The following is an 18,609-nucleotide window of genomic DNA, read 5'->3' on the forward strand; positions in this document are numbered from 1 at the left end:
CAGTGTGCATTTCAAGGGTGCTGGGGAACTACAGCATGGGCAGTGCACGGGGGCCCATGTGTGCACTTGTTCTCTGCCAGCCTTTTCATGGCAGTGGAAACGCCATAAAAAGGCTGGCGGATAATCAGCAGTATGGTGCTGAGCTCAGCTCCGCCCTGGCTCATTACAACCTGCACCGCCGTTGGTATCTAAGATTCTGGCGGGGATGGCAGTAGCTTGGCAGGTCTGTCCACCAACCTCGTAATGTGGCGGTTGGACTGCCACAGCAGTCCGACCGCCAACAGTCTGGCGGTCGTAGGACTGCCAGACTCGTAATCAAGACCTAAGTAGTAAGTTTTATTTATTTATTTGTGTATTTTTATATAGCACAGACACCACTCAAAGATGTTAGAGTGCTTTACAAAAAACATAGATTGTTACATAACCCAACCCAACCCAGCCTTTAGCATGGGAGAGTTGAGCCCAGGCGAGGGGCACCAATAGTCTGCATGTAGCTGTGTGCATTGAGGTTATGCCAACAGTAACACACCTGCCATCTTGCTTCAGCCTTGTCTGTGTCCCTACCTGTTTGTTTCTGTCTGATTTGCCAGTTTGACATGGTTTTAATCCTTCATTATCATACTATGGGTAATTGTATTTTTTTTTTGCAGATTTTTTTTATATGGCACAAACTGGACCCGAAGGAGCACTTTACATGAGCACCAGTTACGTTATGTTACGTTACACAAGAACATATTCATTTATTGGTAGGCACAGGTAGATTAAATGATTTGCCCAGAATCACAGTATGTTGAGCCGATGCTGAGACTTGAACCTGGTTCCCCAACTCCAACATCGGCAGCTCTGGCCATTACGCCACACCCTCTCCCCATTGTTTTTAACAAGCCAGTGCGCATTTCAAGGGTGCTGGAGCCCCCTGAGTGTAGCAGCATTGCCGCTGGCTCTATTATGAGCCTGCAGCAATGTTGCCGCACCTTTACCACTGGGCTGCAGAGTTTCTACCAGTCATCCCAGTGGGAAAGTTGTAATGGGGCCGGCGGAGAGGTCGCCTGCACCGATGCGACCTCCTTGTCTGGAGTTTAGCAGACGGATGTTTCCGTCCGCTGAACTTGTAATCAGCCCCTTACTCTTTTTTTTTTCGTGCACGAGTTTTGAGTGTGGGTGGCAAGAAAAAGCTAGAAGAAAGCTTGACTTCTTTTGGATTGAGCCAGAGCCAGGAGTCTGGTTTGATCTTTTCAGTGGTTCGTCCAGCTCCATAATGGAATAAAAAAAGAATACAGGTCTAAAACCGCACAGAAAAAAATTGGACTGGTTGACCTATGAAACATGTAAGCTGTGCCATTAGCATGCCAAGTTCCTGCCGGGAACGCATGTGGCATAACAGCCAGACCGGCAGACTTTAGAACTGGGAAACCAGGTTCACGTTTTGACATCAGCTCAATGTTCTGTGATTCTGGACAAATTACGTAATCTACCCATGCTTAACAAAATGAAAAAGTGACTTTATGTACAGTCCTGGCAGGCTTCTCTGCTCCATGCATTATGTGCTGCTTCAGGTCAGGTTTTTTTTCTCCATGATTTCTGAGACTTGTTGTATTGCCTATTCAATTATATAACAGAACTACAAGTCCCAGAATTCAAAGGAAGAAATCTGGCCTGAAGCAGCACATCACGCATGGACCTAGGAAACTTGGTAGCTATGTTAATGTAACTGCTTCTCATGTAAAGAGCTCAAATATCTTTAGGTCGAGTTGGTGCCACCTATGTACACCTGGAAAACAAATACTGAACAAATAATAAATGTAATGAAGGAGATAGGTCGTGACAAAAATAATAATGATGGTAAATAAAAAGGGACGAGGCCAGTTCAGCTTCTGCTGCTGTGGAAGCATCTAAGGTGGGGCGGTGGTTGCTGCACATAAATGTCAGGTGCCAAGGAAGTTGTCACAGCCCCTGTACAATAGTGGCATTGATCCCATTCCAAGATGGCTGTCCTCACAGCACTGGAAAGAACGCAGCCTGTTTCAAGATGGCCGCCGATGGCCTAGCACTAAACGGATAAAAGGTGGAGGGCATACATATTGACGAGGAGGTGGTCTAGTCGTTGCTTTTAAAGATCCTGTTCCACGATGGCGACTGACGTTACGTCTCCAGTCTGAATCTGCCGTTCCGGGGTTTGATTGGCTGCTCCCTGCGTGATGACGTCAACGCGGGCTCCGGTCCAGTAACCCTGAACCATGGCGGTCCTGGCGCCCCTGCTCGCCCTGCTGTACTCGGCCCCGCGGCTCACGCGGTGGCTGGCGCGGCCCTACTACCTCTTCTCGGCTCTGCTGTCGCTCGCCTTCCCGCTGGTGCGGAAGGCGCCGCCGCTGTGCCTGGGCCTGCCCACCCAGCGCGAGGACGGCAACTCCTGCGACTTTGACTGGGTAAGCGCTCGTGACGTCACGGCCCTTTAAAGGGACAGAGGAGCCCGTGCCTGACCTTAACGGCAGGGCTGTGGGTCATGACCTCACGCGACCCTCTGGTGACCTCACGCTCCCTGCACGCGAGTCCTATAACCAGGGCTTCTGGATGCCACCTGCTTGTGACCCCTGGTAGCCAGGGTCAGGAGGTGACCTTGTAACCTTACCAGATGACGTCATATCCAGGGTTACCAGGTGACAACTTATAACGTGACCTCTGTTGGTGACCCCTGATAACATGGGTGACCAGATGACCCCTGTTTGTGATCCCTTGTAACTAGTGACATCAGGTGACTTTATATCCAGGTTTACCAGATGACCCCTGTTGGTAACCCCTAAAAACCGAGTTACCAGGTTACTCTTGTTGGTGACCCCTTATAGCCAGGGTTACCAGGTGACACCTGATTGTGGTCCCTTATAATTAGTGATACCAGATGGCTTTGTAACTAGGGTTACCAGATGACATCTGTTGGTCACCCCTTATAAAAAGGGTTACCAGATGACCCCTGTTGGTGACCCATTATAACTAGTGTTACCAGAGGACACCTGTTTGTAATCCCTTATAACTAGTGTTACCAGATGACATCTGTTGGTCACCCCTTATAAAAAGGGTTACCAGATGACCCCTGTTGGGGACCCATTATAACTAGTGTTACCAGAGGACACCTGTTTGTAATCCCTTATAACTAGTGTTACCAGATGACATCTGTTGGTCACCCCTTATAAAAAGGGTTACCAGATGACCCCTGTTGGTGACCCATTATAACTAGAGTTACCAGATGCCACCTGTTTGTGATCCCCTATAACTAGAGTTAACAGATGACGTTAGAACTAGGGTTACCCGATGGCCCCTATTGGTGACCCCTTATAGCCAGGAATACCTGTTGGAACCTGTTTGTGACCCCTTAAAACTAGTGTTACCAGGTTACCTTATAACTTTACCATATGACTTTATATCTAGGGTTACCTGATGACACTTGTTTGGCACCCCTTATAACTAGTGTTACCATATGACCTTTTAACCAGAGTCACCAGATGACAGCTGTTTATGACCCCTTATAATCGGGCTTTATCAGGTGCCACCTGCCTATGATTCCCTATAATCAGGTTTACCAGATGACACCTGTTTTGTAACCCCTTCAAACCAGAGTTATCATATGACAACTGCTTAGATGGCACCTACTTGTGACCCCTTGTAAAAAGGGTTACCAGGTGGCACCTGCTTGTGACCCCTTATAACCAGGGTTACCAGATGGCTTATATTTGTGACCCCTTATAACCGGGGTTGCCGGAAGACACCTGTTTGTGACCCTTTATAAGTAGGTGTACCACAGATAACCGTATAACTAGCCTTATGAGATGCCTTCTGCTTGTGATGCCTTATAACTAGAGTTACTAAGTGACGCCTATTGGTGACCCCTTATAAACAGGTTTACCGGATGACACCTGCTTGTGATCCGTGATAACCAGGTTTACCAGGTGACACCTACTTATGATCCCTTACAACCAGGTTTACTAGATGACACCTGCTTTGACTCATTATAACTGGGGTTACCAGATGACATCTGCTTGTGACCCTCTTATAATCAGGGTTACCAGATGGCATCTGTTTCTGACCCCTTATAAACAAGGCTAACAGATGACACCTACTCCTGACCCCCATAACTAGACCTGGCAGATGACCTTATTACCAGGCTAACCAAGTGCCTCCACACTAGATACAGCTCTTCCAGCCCAGGGAGTTCCATTTCACCATTCAATGTTTCTAGCTGTATCAGTTCACTGATCTGAGACTACAAATCTCGCAGTCTACTGGTCCGTTAAATGAAATCCCAAAGTCTGAAGGTGTTTTGGTGGCATCAAAACAAACAGACTGTACTGATGGCCTAGGATATCCTTCCTAACCTTCAATACCCTCTCATACCCATAGCAGCAACCCCTGTCAGCTTCACTTACCATGGCAGTAACTCCTTGACTAGCCTTTCGCCCCTTGGTGGTTAACATGCATATCATGATCCATGGTGACTACACTCCGGCTTTGACTGCAGTTATTCACACAAACCTGCCATACCATGCCTGTGACCCCTGATAACCTCTTTCCTCTGCCCCGATCCAGCCCCGGCTACCTGCTGCTGTACTCCTGCCTCAGTCCACCCCGGCTACCTGCAGCTGTACTCCTGCCCCAGTCCACCCCCCGGCTACCTGCAGCTGTACTCCTGCCCCAGTCCACCCCCCGGCTACCTGCAGCTGTACTCCTGCCCCAGTCCACCCCCCGGCTACCTGCAGCTGTACTCCTGCCCCAAAAGACCCCACGGCTACCTGCAGCTGTACTCCTGCCCCAAAAGACCCCACGGCTACCTGCAGCTGTACTCCTGCCCCAGTCAACCCCCCGGCTACCTGTAGCTGTACTCCTGCCCCAGTCCAACCCCCCCGGCTACCTGTAGCTGTACTCCTGCCCCAGTCCACCCCCCGGCTACCCGCAGCTGTACTCCTGCCCCAGTCCACCCCCCGGCTACCCGCAGCTGTACTCCTGCCCCAGTCCACCCCCCGGCTACCTGTAGCTGTACTCCTGCCCCAGTCCACCCCCCGGCTACCTGCAGCTGTACTCCTGCCCCAATCCACCCCCGGCTACCTGCAGCTATACTCCTGCCCCAATCCACCCACGGCTACCTGCAGCTGTACTCCTGCCCCAATCCACCCCGGCTACCTGCAGCTATACTCCTGCCCCAGTCCACCCCTACGGCTACCTGTAGCTGTACTCCTGCCCCAGTCCACCCCCCGGCTACCTGCAGCTGTACTCCTGCCCCAAAAGACCCCACGGCTATCTGCAGCTGTACTCCTGCCCCAGTCCACCCCCGGCTACCTGCAGCTGTACTCCTGCCCCAGTCCACCCCCCGGCTACCTGCAGCTGTACTCCTGCCGCAGTCCACCCCCGGCTACCTGCAGCTGTACTCCTGCCCCAGTCCACCCCCCGGCTACCTGCAGCTGTACTCCTGCCCCAGTCCACCCCCCGGCTACCTGCAGCTGTACTCCTGCCCCAGTCCACCCCCCGGCTACCTGCAGCTGTACTCCTGCCCCAGTCCACCCCCCGGCTACCTGCAGCTGTACTCCTGCCCCAGTCCACACCCCGGCTACCTGTAGCTGTATTCCTGTCCCAATCCACCCCCCGGCTACCAGTAGCTGTACTCCTGTCCCAATCCACCCCCCGGCTACCAGTAGCTGTACTCCTGCCCCAGTCCACCCCCGGCTACCTGTAGCTGTACTCCTGCCCCAGTCCACCCCCCGGCTACCTGTAGCTGTACTCCTGCCCCAGTCCACCCCCCGGCTACCTGTAGCTGTACTCCTGCCCCAGTCCACCCCCCGGCTACCTGTAGCTGTACTCCTGCCCCAGTCCACCCCCCGGCTACCTGTAGCTGTACTCCTGCCCCAGTCCACCCCCCGGCTACCTGTAGCTGTACTCCTGCCCCAGTCCACCCCCCGGCTACCTGTAGCTGTACTCCTGCCCCAGTCCACCCCCCGGCTACCTGTAGCTGTACTCCTGCCCCAATCCACCCCGGCTACCTGCAGCTGTACTCCTCCCCAATCCACCCCCGGCTATCTGCCACCCCCGGCTACCTGCAGCTGTACTCCTGCCCCAATCCACCCCACGGCTACCTGCAGCTGTACTCCTGCCCCAGTCCACACCCCGGCTACCTGCAGCTGTACTCCCGCCCCAATCCACCCCTGGCTACCTGCAGCTGTACTCCCGCCCCAATCCACCCCCGGCTACCAGTAGCTGTACTCCTGTCCCAGTCCATCCCCCGGCTACCAGTAGCTGTACTCCTGTCCCAGTCCATCCCCCGGCTACCTGTAGCTGTACTCCTGCCCCAATCCACCCCCGGCTACCTGCAGCTGTACTCCTGCCCCAATCCACCCCCGGCTACCTGCAGCTGTACTCCTGCCCCAATCCACCCCCGGCTACCTGCAGCTGTACTCCTGCCCCAATCCACCCCCGGCTACATGCAGCTGTACTCCTGCCCCAATCCACCCCCGGCTACCTGCAGCTGTACTCCTGCCCCAATCCACCCCCGGCTACCTGCAGCTGTACTCCTGCCCCAATCCACCCCCGGCTACCTGCAGCTGTACTCCTGCCCCAATCCACCCCCGGCTACCTGCAGCTGTACTCCTGCCCCAATCCACCCCCGGCTACCTGCAGCTGTACTCCTGCCCCAATCCACCCCCGGCTACCTGCAGCTGTACTCCTGCCCCAATCCACCCCCAGCTCCCTGCGGCTACCTGTAGCTGTACTCCTGCCCCAGTCCACCCCCGGCTACCTGCAGCTGTACTCCTGCCCCAGTCCACCCCCCGGCTACCTGTAGCTGTACTCCTGCCCCAGTCCACCCCCCGGCTACCTGTAGCTGTACTCCTGCCCCAGTCCACCCTCTGGCTACCTGTAGCTGTACTCCTGCCCCAGTCCACCCTCCGGCTACCTGCAGCTGTACTCCTGCCCCGATCCACCCACGGCTACCTGCAGCTGTACTCCTGCCCCGATCCACCCACGGCTACCTGCAGCTGTACTCCTGCCCCGATCCAGCCACGGTTACCTGCAGCTGTACTCCTGCCCCGATCCAGCCACGGTTACCTGCAGCTGTACTCCTGCCCCGATCCAGCCACGGTTACCTGCAGCTGTACTCCTGCCCCAATCCAGCCCCGGCTACCTGCAGCTGTACTCCTGCCCCAATCCAGCCCCGGCTACCTGCAGCTGTACTCCTGCAGCTGTACTCCTGCCCCAGTCCACCCCCTGGCTACCTGCAGCTGTACTCCTGCCCCAGTCCACCCCCTGGCTACCTGCAGCTGTACTCCTGTCCCAGTCCACCCCCGGCTACCTGCTGCTGTACTCCTGTCCCAGTCCACCCCCGGCTACCTGCCGCTGTACTCCTGCCCCAATCCAGCCCGGCTACCTGCCGTTGTACTCCTGCCCCAATCCAGCCCCGGCTACCTGCCGTTGTACTCCTGCCCCAATCCAGCCCCGGCTACCTGCAGCTGTACTCCTGTCCCAATCCACCCCCGGCTTCCTGCAGCTGTACTCCTGTCCCAATCCACCCCCGGCTTCCTGCAGCTGTACTCCTGTCCCAGTCCACCCCCGGCTTCCTGCTGCTGTACTCCTGCCCCAGTCCAGCCCCGGCTTCCTGCTGCTGTACTCCTGCCCCAGTCCAGCCCCGGCTTCCTGCTGCTGTACTCCTGCCCCAGTCCAGCCCCGGCTTCCTGCTGCTGTACTCCTGCCCCAGTCCAGCCCCGGCTTCCTGCTGCTGTACTCCTGCCCCAGTCCAGCCCCGGCTTCCTGCTGCTGTACTCCTGCCCCAGTCCAGCCCCGGCTACCTGCTGCTGTACTCCTGCCCCAGTCCAGCCCCGGCTACCTGCTGCTGTACTCCTGCCCCAGTCCAGCCCCGGCTACCTGCTGTTGTACTCCTGCCCCAATCCAGCCCCGGCTACCTGCTGTTGTACTCCTGCCCCAATCCAGCCCCGGCTACCTGCAGCTGTACTCCTGTCCCAATCCACCCCCGGCTTCCTGCTGCTGTACTCCTGCCCCAGTCCAGCCCCGGCTACCTGCAGCTGTACTCCTGTCCCAATCCACCCCCGGCTTCCTGCTGCTGTACTCCTGCCTCCAAGCCTCCTTATGTGGACTGGTGATCTGTGCCCATTATACTGCAGGATGCTATCAGCCTTATCGTTGTCAGTTAAGAGCCTTAACGCTACACAAAAACACAGAATACTTGTAAAACAAAACACAAGTCCACAGAGGCAGATACCACATGTACACATTTAAAGGTAAAACCATCTATGAAGGCTGCAAATGTCCTCTCCTAAAAGATGTAAGCTGAATGTGAAACTTTCTGTTCTCCGCCTCTCCTGCCGCAGCTGGGGTGAGGGGACATTATCCAGGGAGACCAATGTGAGGAAAAATGGCAACAAAACTGACAACCCAGTGGAAATGCAATGTGAGGAACAGGAAAACCTTAAGACGTGAAGAGTTCTTGGTGTGTGGATGCTTAAGTGATGAGAGCGTAAAGCGCATGATTGATTTACTCCCGCTTACCTGTGGTCACATAAAGCACCATCATTATCTCTGTTTCCCAGTTGGCACATGCTCTCTGGGCCTTGTCTCTGTGTCGGGGGTTCCCTCGCTGCAGGTTCTCATGGCTGACCCTCCTGTGACCGCCTTGTCCATCTCTTTCAGAGGGAGGTGGAGATACTGATGTTCCTCAGCGCCATCGTCATGATGAAGAACCGGCGCTCCAGTAAGCCCAGTGCATGTTCTCTCATCTCCTTGGAGCTCTTTCTCATGTTCTGCTGTCTCTGATTTGCTCTCTCTTTTTTTTACCATACCAGTGTTGGCTTGTACAGTCTTTTCGGGACGTTTGCTCCCAGTATATCGCGTGCTAATTTAGCGTTCCTCTCCATCTGGTTTCCTTTTCCCCATCACATCACATTTTTCTATTTTTCCTCCATCATTCTCCCTCCCACATTTTTGGCTGTTTCTTTGTGGTTTGCCTGTCTTGTCTGTGAGCTGTCTACTTCTCAGTCCTCGTGGTGGATGCAAGCACAGGCACGGGTCATCCATGTCCTGCCTGCCTACACTGTTCCTTCCTACTGCCAGACACAGCTTGGACCCCCTTCACCCTCTACTTTAAAACCAAAAGCATGTTTGATGGCGCAAGGCCTTGTCGTGAGACCCAGGACAGGCTGTGGGTACTGGGCAGCGTCTGATCCATATACTGGCTTCACCACTGATCCACAGTACTCGCTCAGTCCACTTGGATACCCAGGATACTCCTTTGGGGCTGTCAGCCGTAGCAGTGATGAGCAGTGAGGACATGATTCCAAGGGGCGGAGGGGTTAGAAACTCAAGACTCTGTAAATAATATCCTCAAGTATCGATGTTAAGTGGCAGCTTTACTTTAGAAAAACAATGTTATTAGCATGTTAGTAAATAGTTCAGTTAAAAACAAGGTGCGCACAAAACAGATGATTCCAGCACCTCCTGGGGAGAGATATGAACCCTTACAGTACTACAGAACCTTTGCTCTAGGTGCTAGTACTCTGGCCAGTGTTACCCTACAGGGCTTGAACTGGGTGATCGCGGGATCTTCGGGAATGCCTAGATCCTGGAGTTTTTTCGGAAGAGCTGAGCTCCAGCCCAAGGGTCTGAAAGGTGGCTCAGGGTACAGATGCAAGGTCTCTGGACCCATCTCTGGTCCTAGAAAATTCCTGGATGCTACACTCATACCAAGGTCAGAATAAAGTGCTCCAAACCCAAATATAGCTCAAGGACAGTATGAAGGTGTCGCCCCTAAAAATGTTTATCCACAAACCCACTACCCAAGCTATTAGAATACTACCAAATACAGTGGTGATGTTCTTAATACAAGCACTCACCTAGTGACAGTCAAGTGTCCGCAGTCACCGGTCCAGACTTGTAATCCTGATTTTTCAGCAGGACGGATAGATTAGTGATTTGGTACTCGCTAAGTTTGTCCAAGAGTGCCTTTTTAGGATTCGCCTAGAATGAAAAAAAATAATAAAAAATAACTTAAAAAGGGGCTTGGAGCCCGCCAACTATGTACCAATATTTACCATTGGTTGGGTTCCATGTCACTCTCGTTTCCTTGCTTCTTCTGATCACGCCTCCTCCTTCCTGCTGCTGCCTCCTGCTGCCCGTTGGTGCTTCTGCCACCCCCTCCAACCTCTCAACCCCCTCTGTTTGTTTCCCCACCAACCACCCTCCTCCCTCTTGTTGCTTGCCCCCTTCAACCTCTATGCTGTTTTTTTACATATATCGCACAGCAACAACATAGCTTAAGGGGAAAAATGGTATGAGACAGTCACCACTGGCCATTGACAAAACCGTAGGCAAAACTATGGGCTTTGCCAAAGCCTGTTCCTTTAGGCATCTGTATTTCAAAAACTACAGTTCAGATTTTCCAGATGTGGTAACAGCCAGAGGAGTCATTACTCTGCCCAGGATCAGTCTTTATGTTGAGGCCCTGACTGTGATAGATTGTCTACAGAGCCATAATGGCTTTGATGACAATTCCAGCTGAATCATGGCAACCTGAAACCTACATTGCTGGACCTCTTGCTGGTGGTGTGAAGACCAAAGCCTCCTAGTTCTTCTGGAGCTGGGTAAAGCGGGATGAAGCCACTTTGAAGGTCTGGGGCAGTTGGACCTCCGATGAACTTCTCAGATCAACAACAGTTGATGCGGCGGCAGCTGACCCAGATGAGGCTCTTCCCTGCATTTGTATTTCTTGCTGGGGTTGTGACAGCCTCCTGGCTCTTGGGCGCAGTCTCTCTGTTCAGATGTCCTCAAGCGGGTTCTGCATCCAGCAGGACCTTCTGTTGCTTGCCCCATGGATCCTGTTGGCTCGTGTTAACAAGGGCAGGTGTGCCCCTTGTGCAGGCAGACATGCTGTCCTCTCCACGGCACAGCAAGGCTGCTTCCCAGACTTAGGCCTAGATTGTTGGAAGAATGCCATCTGTGCAATGTCCACTGCTAGACCTCTTGTTCTCGCTTCCTACACTGTTGCACAGGAGACCTCGATGACCTCATGCAATATCTGTCTGCTGCTCCATGGTGGGATGCCACAGGCAGCCAGAGGGTCTGCAGCAGTTCAAAGTCCTCCTGCAATCCTGTAGAAGCATCATGCCCCTCTCCCAGGCCTCATATCACAGACTAATGAACCCAGTACACAGGAAGCCTAGGTCACGTTGTTGTTGATGTTATGTGTATTGGCTTCAGACAGACCCTGCATCTTTTCCTGTTGCTATAATTGGACACCGACTCAACACGGAGAATGGGAAGTGTGGTGTAGCATAGGTGAAAGCTGTTCTGGACAGAAGGAACTGGCTGGATACCTCTCCACCCTCCAGGACCTCGGATTCAGAATGGGGGAAGGAAGCGCGTATTTGCAGACTGGTGTGTCCAAGATGGACTCTGTCAGCTCACAGAAAGGAGATCACTGTTTGTAGCACTTGCACACTGATGCCCAATATACCACACAGGTCACCAGGCCACCTGTAACTCGTGCCTCTCACATGCACGTAATGCAGATCTGGCGCACATAATGAATGCGATGGACCCTATCTAAAGAAACCGAGGAGGCCCTTACTGGGGTGCACCAAGAGGAGTTCCTACCACCAGGTTACAGGTAGAAAGCCAGTGCCTCTGTGCTATAGCACAAAGCCACCATCGCCAGTCACACCGAAGCCTAGGTTGCAGATCTCCTCACTCAGGGGTTACACTCTTAGTTGTCCCCATATCCTCAGTGCAAGAGCAGCGGTGCACAGGCATCTGCTGTGGATGTTCCTAACATAGGTCAGCACTGGATGAATGCACAGTTCAGGAGCCATCAGCCAGCGAACCTTGAGTGAGGAGCATGCATGTCCATCACACAGAGCCGACAGCAGAGGGTGCATGGTGCCCTTGATCACAAGGTGGCGGCCTCTGTCCCTTGATAAACATGCAGTTTGTATTACTGGCCCTGCCCACCGTATGGGATCCTTGTGATAAGACAAAGTTGGACTAGGTTGAGCAAAAACCGAGGTTCTGAAGGTGCTGAAGATTTCTGTGAGGTGCAAGTATCGGCGTTCTCCGAGCACTGCTGACTGTTGGTGCAAAATCTGGAATTTGGAGCCAAACATGGCATAGGTGTGCCACAGAGATGTAGAAAACCAACAAGGATTGCTGAGCAGCTGGCAGGCTGGACAACCACTATGGATTAATGTGTGATGGTGCAAATCTGGGCACGCAGGCAGGATGTCTGAGTGTTAGTGCAAAGGTCAGCAGACACAGATTGCTACTTAGGCACTTTGAAAATCTGATTATCTATGGAAGATTTGTCAGTGATCTGGACAGGCACTGAATGATGGGGCAAATCTGAACATGAGGTATGGATTAATAAGCAATAGTGCAAATGTGGTCAAGATTTATATAAAACGGTGCAAATCTGGATAGTAAATCAAGGTTTATGAATTTGCATTCAAGATTAAATGAGGGGCACTGAGCATTCCAGAGTGATCAGGCAGTTAGAAATAATGAGTGATGGTACAAATATGAACATATGTAATGGTGGCAGTTCATTAATACACTCCCCCCATTTACTCAGCCATTCATCTGTGCACTCATATACAAGCGTTCATTGATGCATTCAGATTCATCCATCCATGCCCTTGCACACTCATTAATCGTCCATTAATTTAGACACACCTTCATTCAGCAATCCATCTGTTTATATTGAATTGATAACTGACGATGTGCACGATAATCTGTTTTTGTATGTGTAGGAAGTTGGCTCTGTATGCGCTATTTCAAAGTAAGGAATAGTATGCACAGAGTCCAAGGGTTCCCCTTAGAGGTAAGATAGTGGCAAAAAGAGATAATTCTAATGCTCTATTTTGTGGTAGTGTGGTCGAGCAGTAGGCTTATCAGAGGGTAGTGTTAAGCATTTGTTGTACATACACAGGCAATAAATGAGGAACACACACTCAGAGACAATTCCAGGCCAATAGGTTTTAGTATAGAAAAATATCTTTTCTTAGTTTATTTTAAGAACCACAGGTTCAAGATTTACAAGTAATACTTCAAATGAAAGGTATTTCAGGTAGGTACTTTAGGAACTTTGAATTAGCAAAATAGCATATACAGTTTTCACATAAATGACAAATAGCTATTTTAAAACTAGACAGTGCAATTTTCAACAGTTCCTGGGGGAGGTAAGTGTCTGTTAGTTTTTGCAGGTAAGTAAACCACCTACGGGGTTCAAGTTTGGGTCCAAGGTAGCTCACCGTTGAGGGTTCAGAGCAACCCCAAAGTTACCACACCAGCAGCTCAGGGCCAGTCAGGTGCAGAGGTCAAAGTGGTGCCCAAAACGCATAGACTTCAATGGAGAAGGGGGTGCCCCGGTTCTAGTCTGCCAGCAGGTAAGTACCCGCGTCTGACCAGACCAGGGGGGTTTTGTAGGGCACCGGGGGGGACACAAGTCTGCACAGAAAGTACACCCTCAGCGGCACGGGGGTGGCCGGGTGCAGTGTGCAAACAAGCGTCGGGTTCTCAATAGGATTCAATGGGAGACCAAGGGGTCTATTCAGCGATGCAGGCGGGGGGGGCTCCTCGGGGTAGCCACCACCTGGGCAAGGGAGAGGGCCACCTGGGGGTCGCTCCTGCACTGGAGGTCGGATCCTTCAGGTCCTGGGGGCTGCGGATGCAGTGCCTCTACCGGGTGTCGGGTCTTTGAAGCAGGCAGTCGCGGTCAGGGGGAGCATCGGGATTCTCTCTGCAGGCGTCGCTGTGGGGGCTCAGGGGGTTCAACTCTGGCTACTCACAGTCTCGCAGTCGCCGGGGAGTCCTCCCTGAAGTGATTGTTCTCCACAAGTCGAGCCGGGGGCGTCGGGTGCGGAGTGCCAAGTCTCATGCTTCCGGAGGGAAACGCGTGTTGTTTCAAAGTTGCCTCTTTGTTGCAAAGTTGCAGTCTTTGGTGAACAGAGGCGCTGTCCTCAGGAGTTCTTGGTCCTTCTAGATGCAGGGCAGTCCTCTGAGGCTTCAGAGGTCGCTGGTCCCGTTGGAAAGCGTCGCTGGAGCAGTGTCTTTAGAAGTGGGGAGACAGGCCGGTAGAGCTGGGGCTAAAGCAGTTGGTGTCTCCGTCTTCTCTGCAGGGTTTTTCAGCTCAGCAGTTCTCTTCTTCTTAGGTTGCAGGAATCTGAGTTCCTAGGTTCTGGGGAGCCCCTAAATACTGAATTTAGGGGTGTGTTTAGGTCTGGGGGGGTTAGTAGCCAATGGCTACTAGCCCTGAGGTTGGCTACACCCTCTTTGTGCCTACTCCCTGAGGGGAGGGGGGTACATCCCTAATCCTATTGGGGGAATCCTCCATCTGCAAGATGGAGGATTTCTAAAAGTTGGTCACCTCAGCTCAGGACACCTTAGGGGCTGTCCTGACTGGCCAGTGACTCCTCCTTGTTTTTCTCATTATCTCCTCCGGCCTTGCCGCCAAAAGTGGGGCCGTGGACGGAGGGGGCGGGCAACTCCACTAGCTGGAGTGCCCTGGGGTGCTGTAACAAAGGGGGTGAGCCTTTGAGACTCACCGCCAGGTGTTACAATTCCTGCAGGGGGAGGTGATAAGCATCTCCACCCAGTACAGGCTTTGTTACTAACCACAGAGTGACAAAGGCACTCTCCCCATGTGGCCAGCAACATGTCTGGTGTGTGGCAGGCTGCTGAAACTAGTCAGCCTACACGGATAGTCGGTCAAGGTTTCAGGGGGCACCTCTAAGGTGCCCTCTGGGGTGTATGTTACAATAAACTGTACACTGGCATCAGTGTGCATTTATTGTGCTGAGAAGTTGTATACCAAACTTCACAGTTTTCAGTGTAGCCATTATGGTGCTGTGGAGTTCGTGCATGACAGACTCCCAGACCATATACTCTTATGGCTACCCTGCACTTACAATGTCTAAGGTTTTGCTTAGACACTGTAGGGGCACAGTGCTCATGCACTTATGCCCTCACCTATGGTATAGTGCAGCCTGCCTTAGTGCTGTAAGGCCTGCTAGAGGGGTGACTTATCTATACTGCATAGGCAGTGTGAGGTTGGCATGGCACCCTGAGGGGAGTGCCATGTCGACTTAGTCGTTTTATCCCCACTAGCACACACAAGCTGGCAAGCAGTGTGTCTGTGCTGAGTGAGGGGTCCCCAGGGTGGCATAAGACATGCTGCAGCCCTTAGAGACCTTCCCTGGCATCAGGGCCCTTGGTACCAGGGGTACCAGTAACAAGGGACTTACCTGGGTGCCAGGGTGTGCCAATTGTGGAAACAAAAGTACAGGTTAGGGAAAGAACACTGGTGCTGGGGCCTGGTTAGCAGGCCTCAGCACACTTTCAAATCCAAACTTAGCATCAGCAAAGGCAAAAAGTCAGGGGGTAACCATGCCAAGGAGGCATTTCCTTACAGTATGCGAACAATACATTTTCATACTCAAACGAAATCGCATCGCCACTGATAGATTCCCCCTTTGTGAACTCTCTGTCGACCCCAGCATGAAGGTATTTGGTCAGGCAAGCCCAGAGACCAGGTCTTGAAGGTAAATAACTGACAGGTCACAGGTGGAATAACATTTAGCCGACAGCCAAACACGCACACACGAGAACTTGGATTAAGATCCAGCGGGATGCAACACACACAGCACACAAGTTGACTACACGCCCCTCAGGCCGGACAGCTGGATGAGAACTCACTGGCCCACATTGTGTCCCCGGTCGAGGCCCACCCGCATTCTCTCGCTGGTATTTACATTCATGGCTCCATGACAACTGCTCTCATTTAATAGTTTTATGGTCCTTGAGAATGGTATAAAATGTGTTTCAAACTGATGTACTCCGAGAGACCGTCCTCGGACCCCTGTCCTGTAACTGCTCTTGTGGCTGTAACAATTAATTAAACAAATTTTCCTGTTCTGCGGGATGTAGGAAGCTGGCCTGATGTGTTGTGAGTACCTATGGTATTATCATCTTATACCAGGTCCAGGTATCCCCTTATTAGTGTAGTGTAGACAGTGTCTAGAAGCCAGGCTCTCTAGGGTAGCTGTGGATGAGCAGCCAAGGCTTATCTAGGAGACATGCAAAGCACATGTAAAACCACCATAGTCACACAGTACTCGCACACATGAAAGAAAACACTCAGTGTTACAAAAATAAAGGTACTTTATTGTAGTAACACAAATATCAAAATACTATATAGACAATACCCCAACTGGAGGTAAGTAAATACACTATTATATACACATCAGTAGTCCAGTGAATTGCATAGAAAGCAATAGAAACTGGTAATAGCAATAGTGAAAAGTGAGGGCAAAACCATATACTATAAAAGGTAGAATATGAAAGGCAGCCCCCACCCAAGGAAGAGGCATCAGTCGAGTAGAGCTGGAGGAACCATGAACCCCAAAAGGTAAGTACCAGGGTGACCAGGAGAGAAGAGATAAGTAACTGGTTATTCCCTAAACCAACAGGTAAACTTTAGCAAAGGACTGTGCAAGACCCTGACAAGACTGGCCAGTTTCCTACAGTCTTTCCTCACGTACCCCTTTCTGTTTTATCTTAATGTTCGTGATCTCAACTTTTTGGTTTCTCATTTTTTTTGTTTTTATTTTCTCACCCTGTTTCTGCATCATCCTTCCTCTCTCTCCCTTTTGGTCTGCTCTTTTGTTCACACCTCAATGTTTTTGTCTTTCACAGTCACCATTGAGCAGCACATGGGGAACATCTTTATGTTTAGTAAAGTGGCCAACGCGATTCTTTTCTTCCGCCTGGACATCCGAATGGGACTGCTCTATCTCACGCTGTGCCTAGGTAAGGCTTCCTCCACTCTAGAGTCCTCTTTCTGAACCTCAGCCCACTCTCTCTTCTTGAATGTTTTTCTTGTGTCCCTCCATGTCTGAAAAAGGTTCTCCATTTCTGTTTCACTCTGAGCCCAGGCAAAGAACCCCCACTTTGCACCCCAAGTGTAGGCAAGGCTTCCTTCCTCTAGATGACCTGTGTGCCTAGGTAATGATCACTTTTTATTTCACTGCATAGCTAGGCAAGGTCTCACTGCCTCACCATGTCTCTAGGTAAGAGTCTCCCTCTATTTCACTGTCTTCTGGAAGGGTCGCCTTCTGTCTCAGGCGTAGCTTGCGTCAGAATCATCCTGTCTCACCCTCTATCTAGGTAAAGCTTAGATTAGGTAAAGATCTGCCTTTCTCGTGCTAAGGGTCACCTTCGTTATCTTGCTGTGTGTAGGTAAAAAGTCACCCAGGGCTGGTAAATGTCTGTCTGTTTCTTGGTAAGCCCAGGCAAGAATCTTTTTACAAACTACCTTTTTGCATTCAGTTATGGTTCAGTCTGTTGTACTCTTTCCAAAGGCCTCCTCCTCCCCTATTTTGATTTCATTGATGGCTGAGCCCACAAGATGCATATTCAAGATCTCAGCCTGCCTTGTATTCAGTCTGCCATAAACTTTCTGAAGGCCTTGGATCCATTTTGTACTCGGTGATGATGGCTTGTGCTGGTAGATCTGGTTTTAAAAACTTTGTCTTGCTGGTATGCATTAATGGTTCATTGTGCAAGGTCCTTGTGCAATACTTGAACACCTCATGTAATTAGTTATGGTTCAGTCTCCCAGACTCACTTTTATGGTTTTAGTCACCACTCATCCCCTTCTATTGTACTCAGTGAATGCTCAGTCCCTAGGGTTTTTGTTGAAGGCCTGTTCTACCCATCTTCTGACTGGAGATGTTCAGTGTGTGAAGCTTTTGTTCCCAAGTCCTTGGCTCCCCTTTTCAGTGATAACATGAAAGGCGGTTGTTCTAGATTTCACCCTCTTCATTCAGCGATGGTTCAATCTGTCATAACCCTTCCTGACCACCTCCTGCATTGCGTGATGATGTAGTTATGGGTCACCCCCCGATCTACACGTTTGTAGCCTTTACCTCGCATTCAGTGTTACACTCTTTTTGAAGCTTGTGACTCTGCTGCTTTGTATTCCTTGATGGTTCAATTTGTAAGGTCCATGTTGAGTATGTTAGGGTCCCTCCCATGCTTCTCCCCCATCCTTGTATTCTGTAACGGGGCAGCTAGGTAGGGCATTTTTTTAAAGGTCCTGGTGTCCCCTTCTATTCAGTGATAGTCTAGTCCTGATGTGCAGAAGCAGACCACAGCCCCTGTTGTCCTCAGCGATAGTCAAGATCTGAAGTGCTGATGACGACCGGAGCCCCTCTTGTATTCAGTGACAGTCTGTGATTGACCGCAGTCCCTCTCGGATTCAGTGATAGACCTCAGCCCCTCTTGTATTCAGTGATAGTCAAGTCTCTGAAGTGCAGATACCGACCGCAGCCCCTCTTGTATTCAGTGACAGTCTGTGATAGACCGCAGTCCCTCTTGGATTCAGTGATAGACCGCAGCCCCTTTTGTATTCAGTGATAGTCAAGTCTCTGACGTGCAGATACCGACCCCAGTGCCTCTTGTATTCAGTGATAGTCAAGTCTCTGAAGTGCAGATACCGACCACAGCCCCTCTTGTATTCAGTGACCGTCTGTGATAGACCGCAGTCCCTCTTGGATTCAGTGATAGACCGCAGTC

At 51.5% G+C, this 18,609-nt stretch overlaps 1 protein-coding gene across 1 annotated transcript in view; it reads left to right on the forward strand.

Annotated features, from left to right (window-relative positions):
- The first annotated feature begins 2,165 nt into the window (after nt 1-2,165).
- Nucleotides 2,166-18,609, forward strand: part of TMX2 (thioredoxin related transmembrane protein 2) — a 34,824-nt gene continuing 18,380 nt past the window's right edge. The window contains exons 1-3 of the mRNA XM_069233066.1: nt 2,166-2,426; nt 8,680-8,740; nt 16,729-16,842. Of these exons, the coding sequence (XP_069089167.1) occupies nt 2,238-2,426; nt 8,680-8,740; nt 16,729-16,842 (364 nt within the window). The 5' untranslated portion in view covers nt 2,166-2,237. The remainder of the gene's footprint in view (nt 2,427-8,679; nt 8,741-16,728; nt 16,843-18,609) is intronic.

This window comes from Pleurodeles waltl, chromosome 4_2 (genome assembly GCF_031143425.1).
Source record: "Pleurodeles waltl isolate 20211129_DDA chromosome 4_2, aPleWal1.hap1.20221129, whole genome shotgun sequence".
Taxonomy (NCBI): domain Eukaryota; kingdom Metazoa; phylum Chordata; class Amphibia; order Caudata; family Salamandridae; genus Pleurodeles; species Pleurodeles waltl.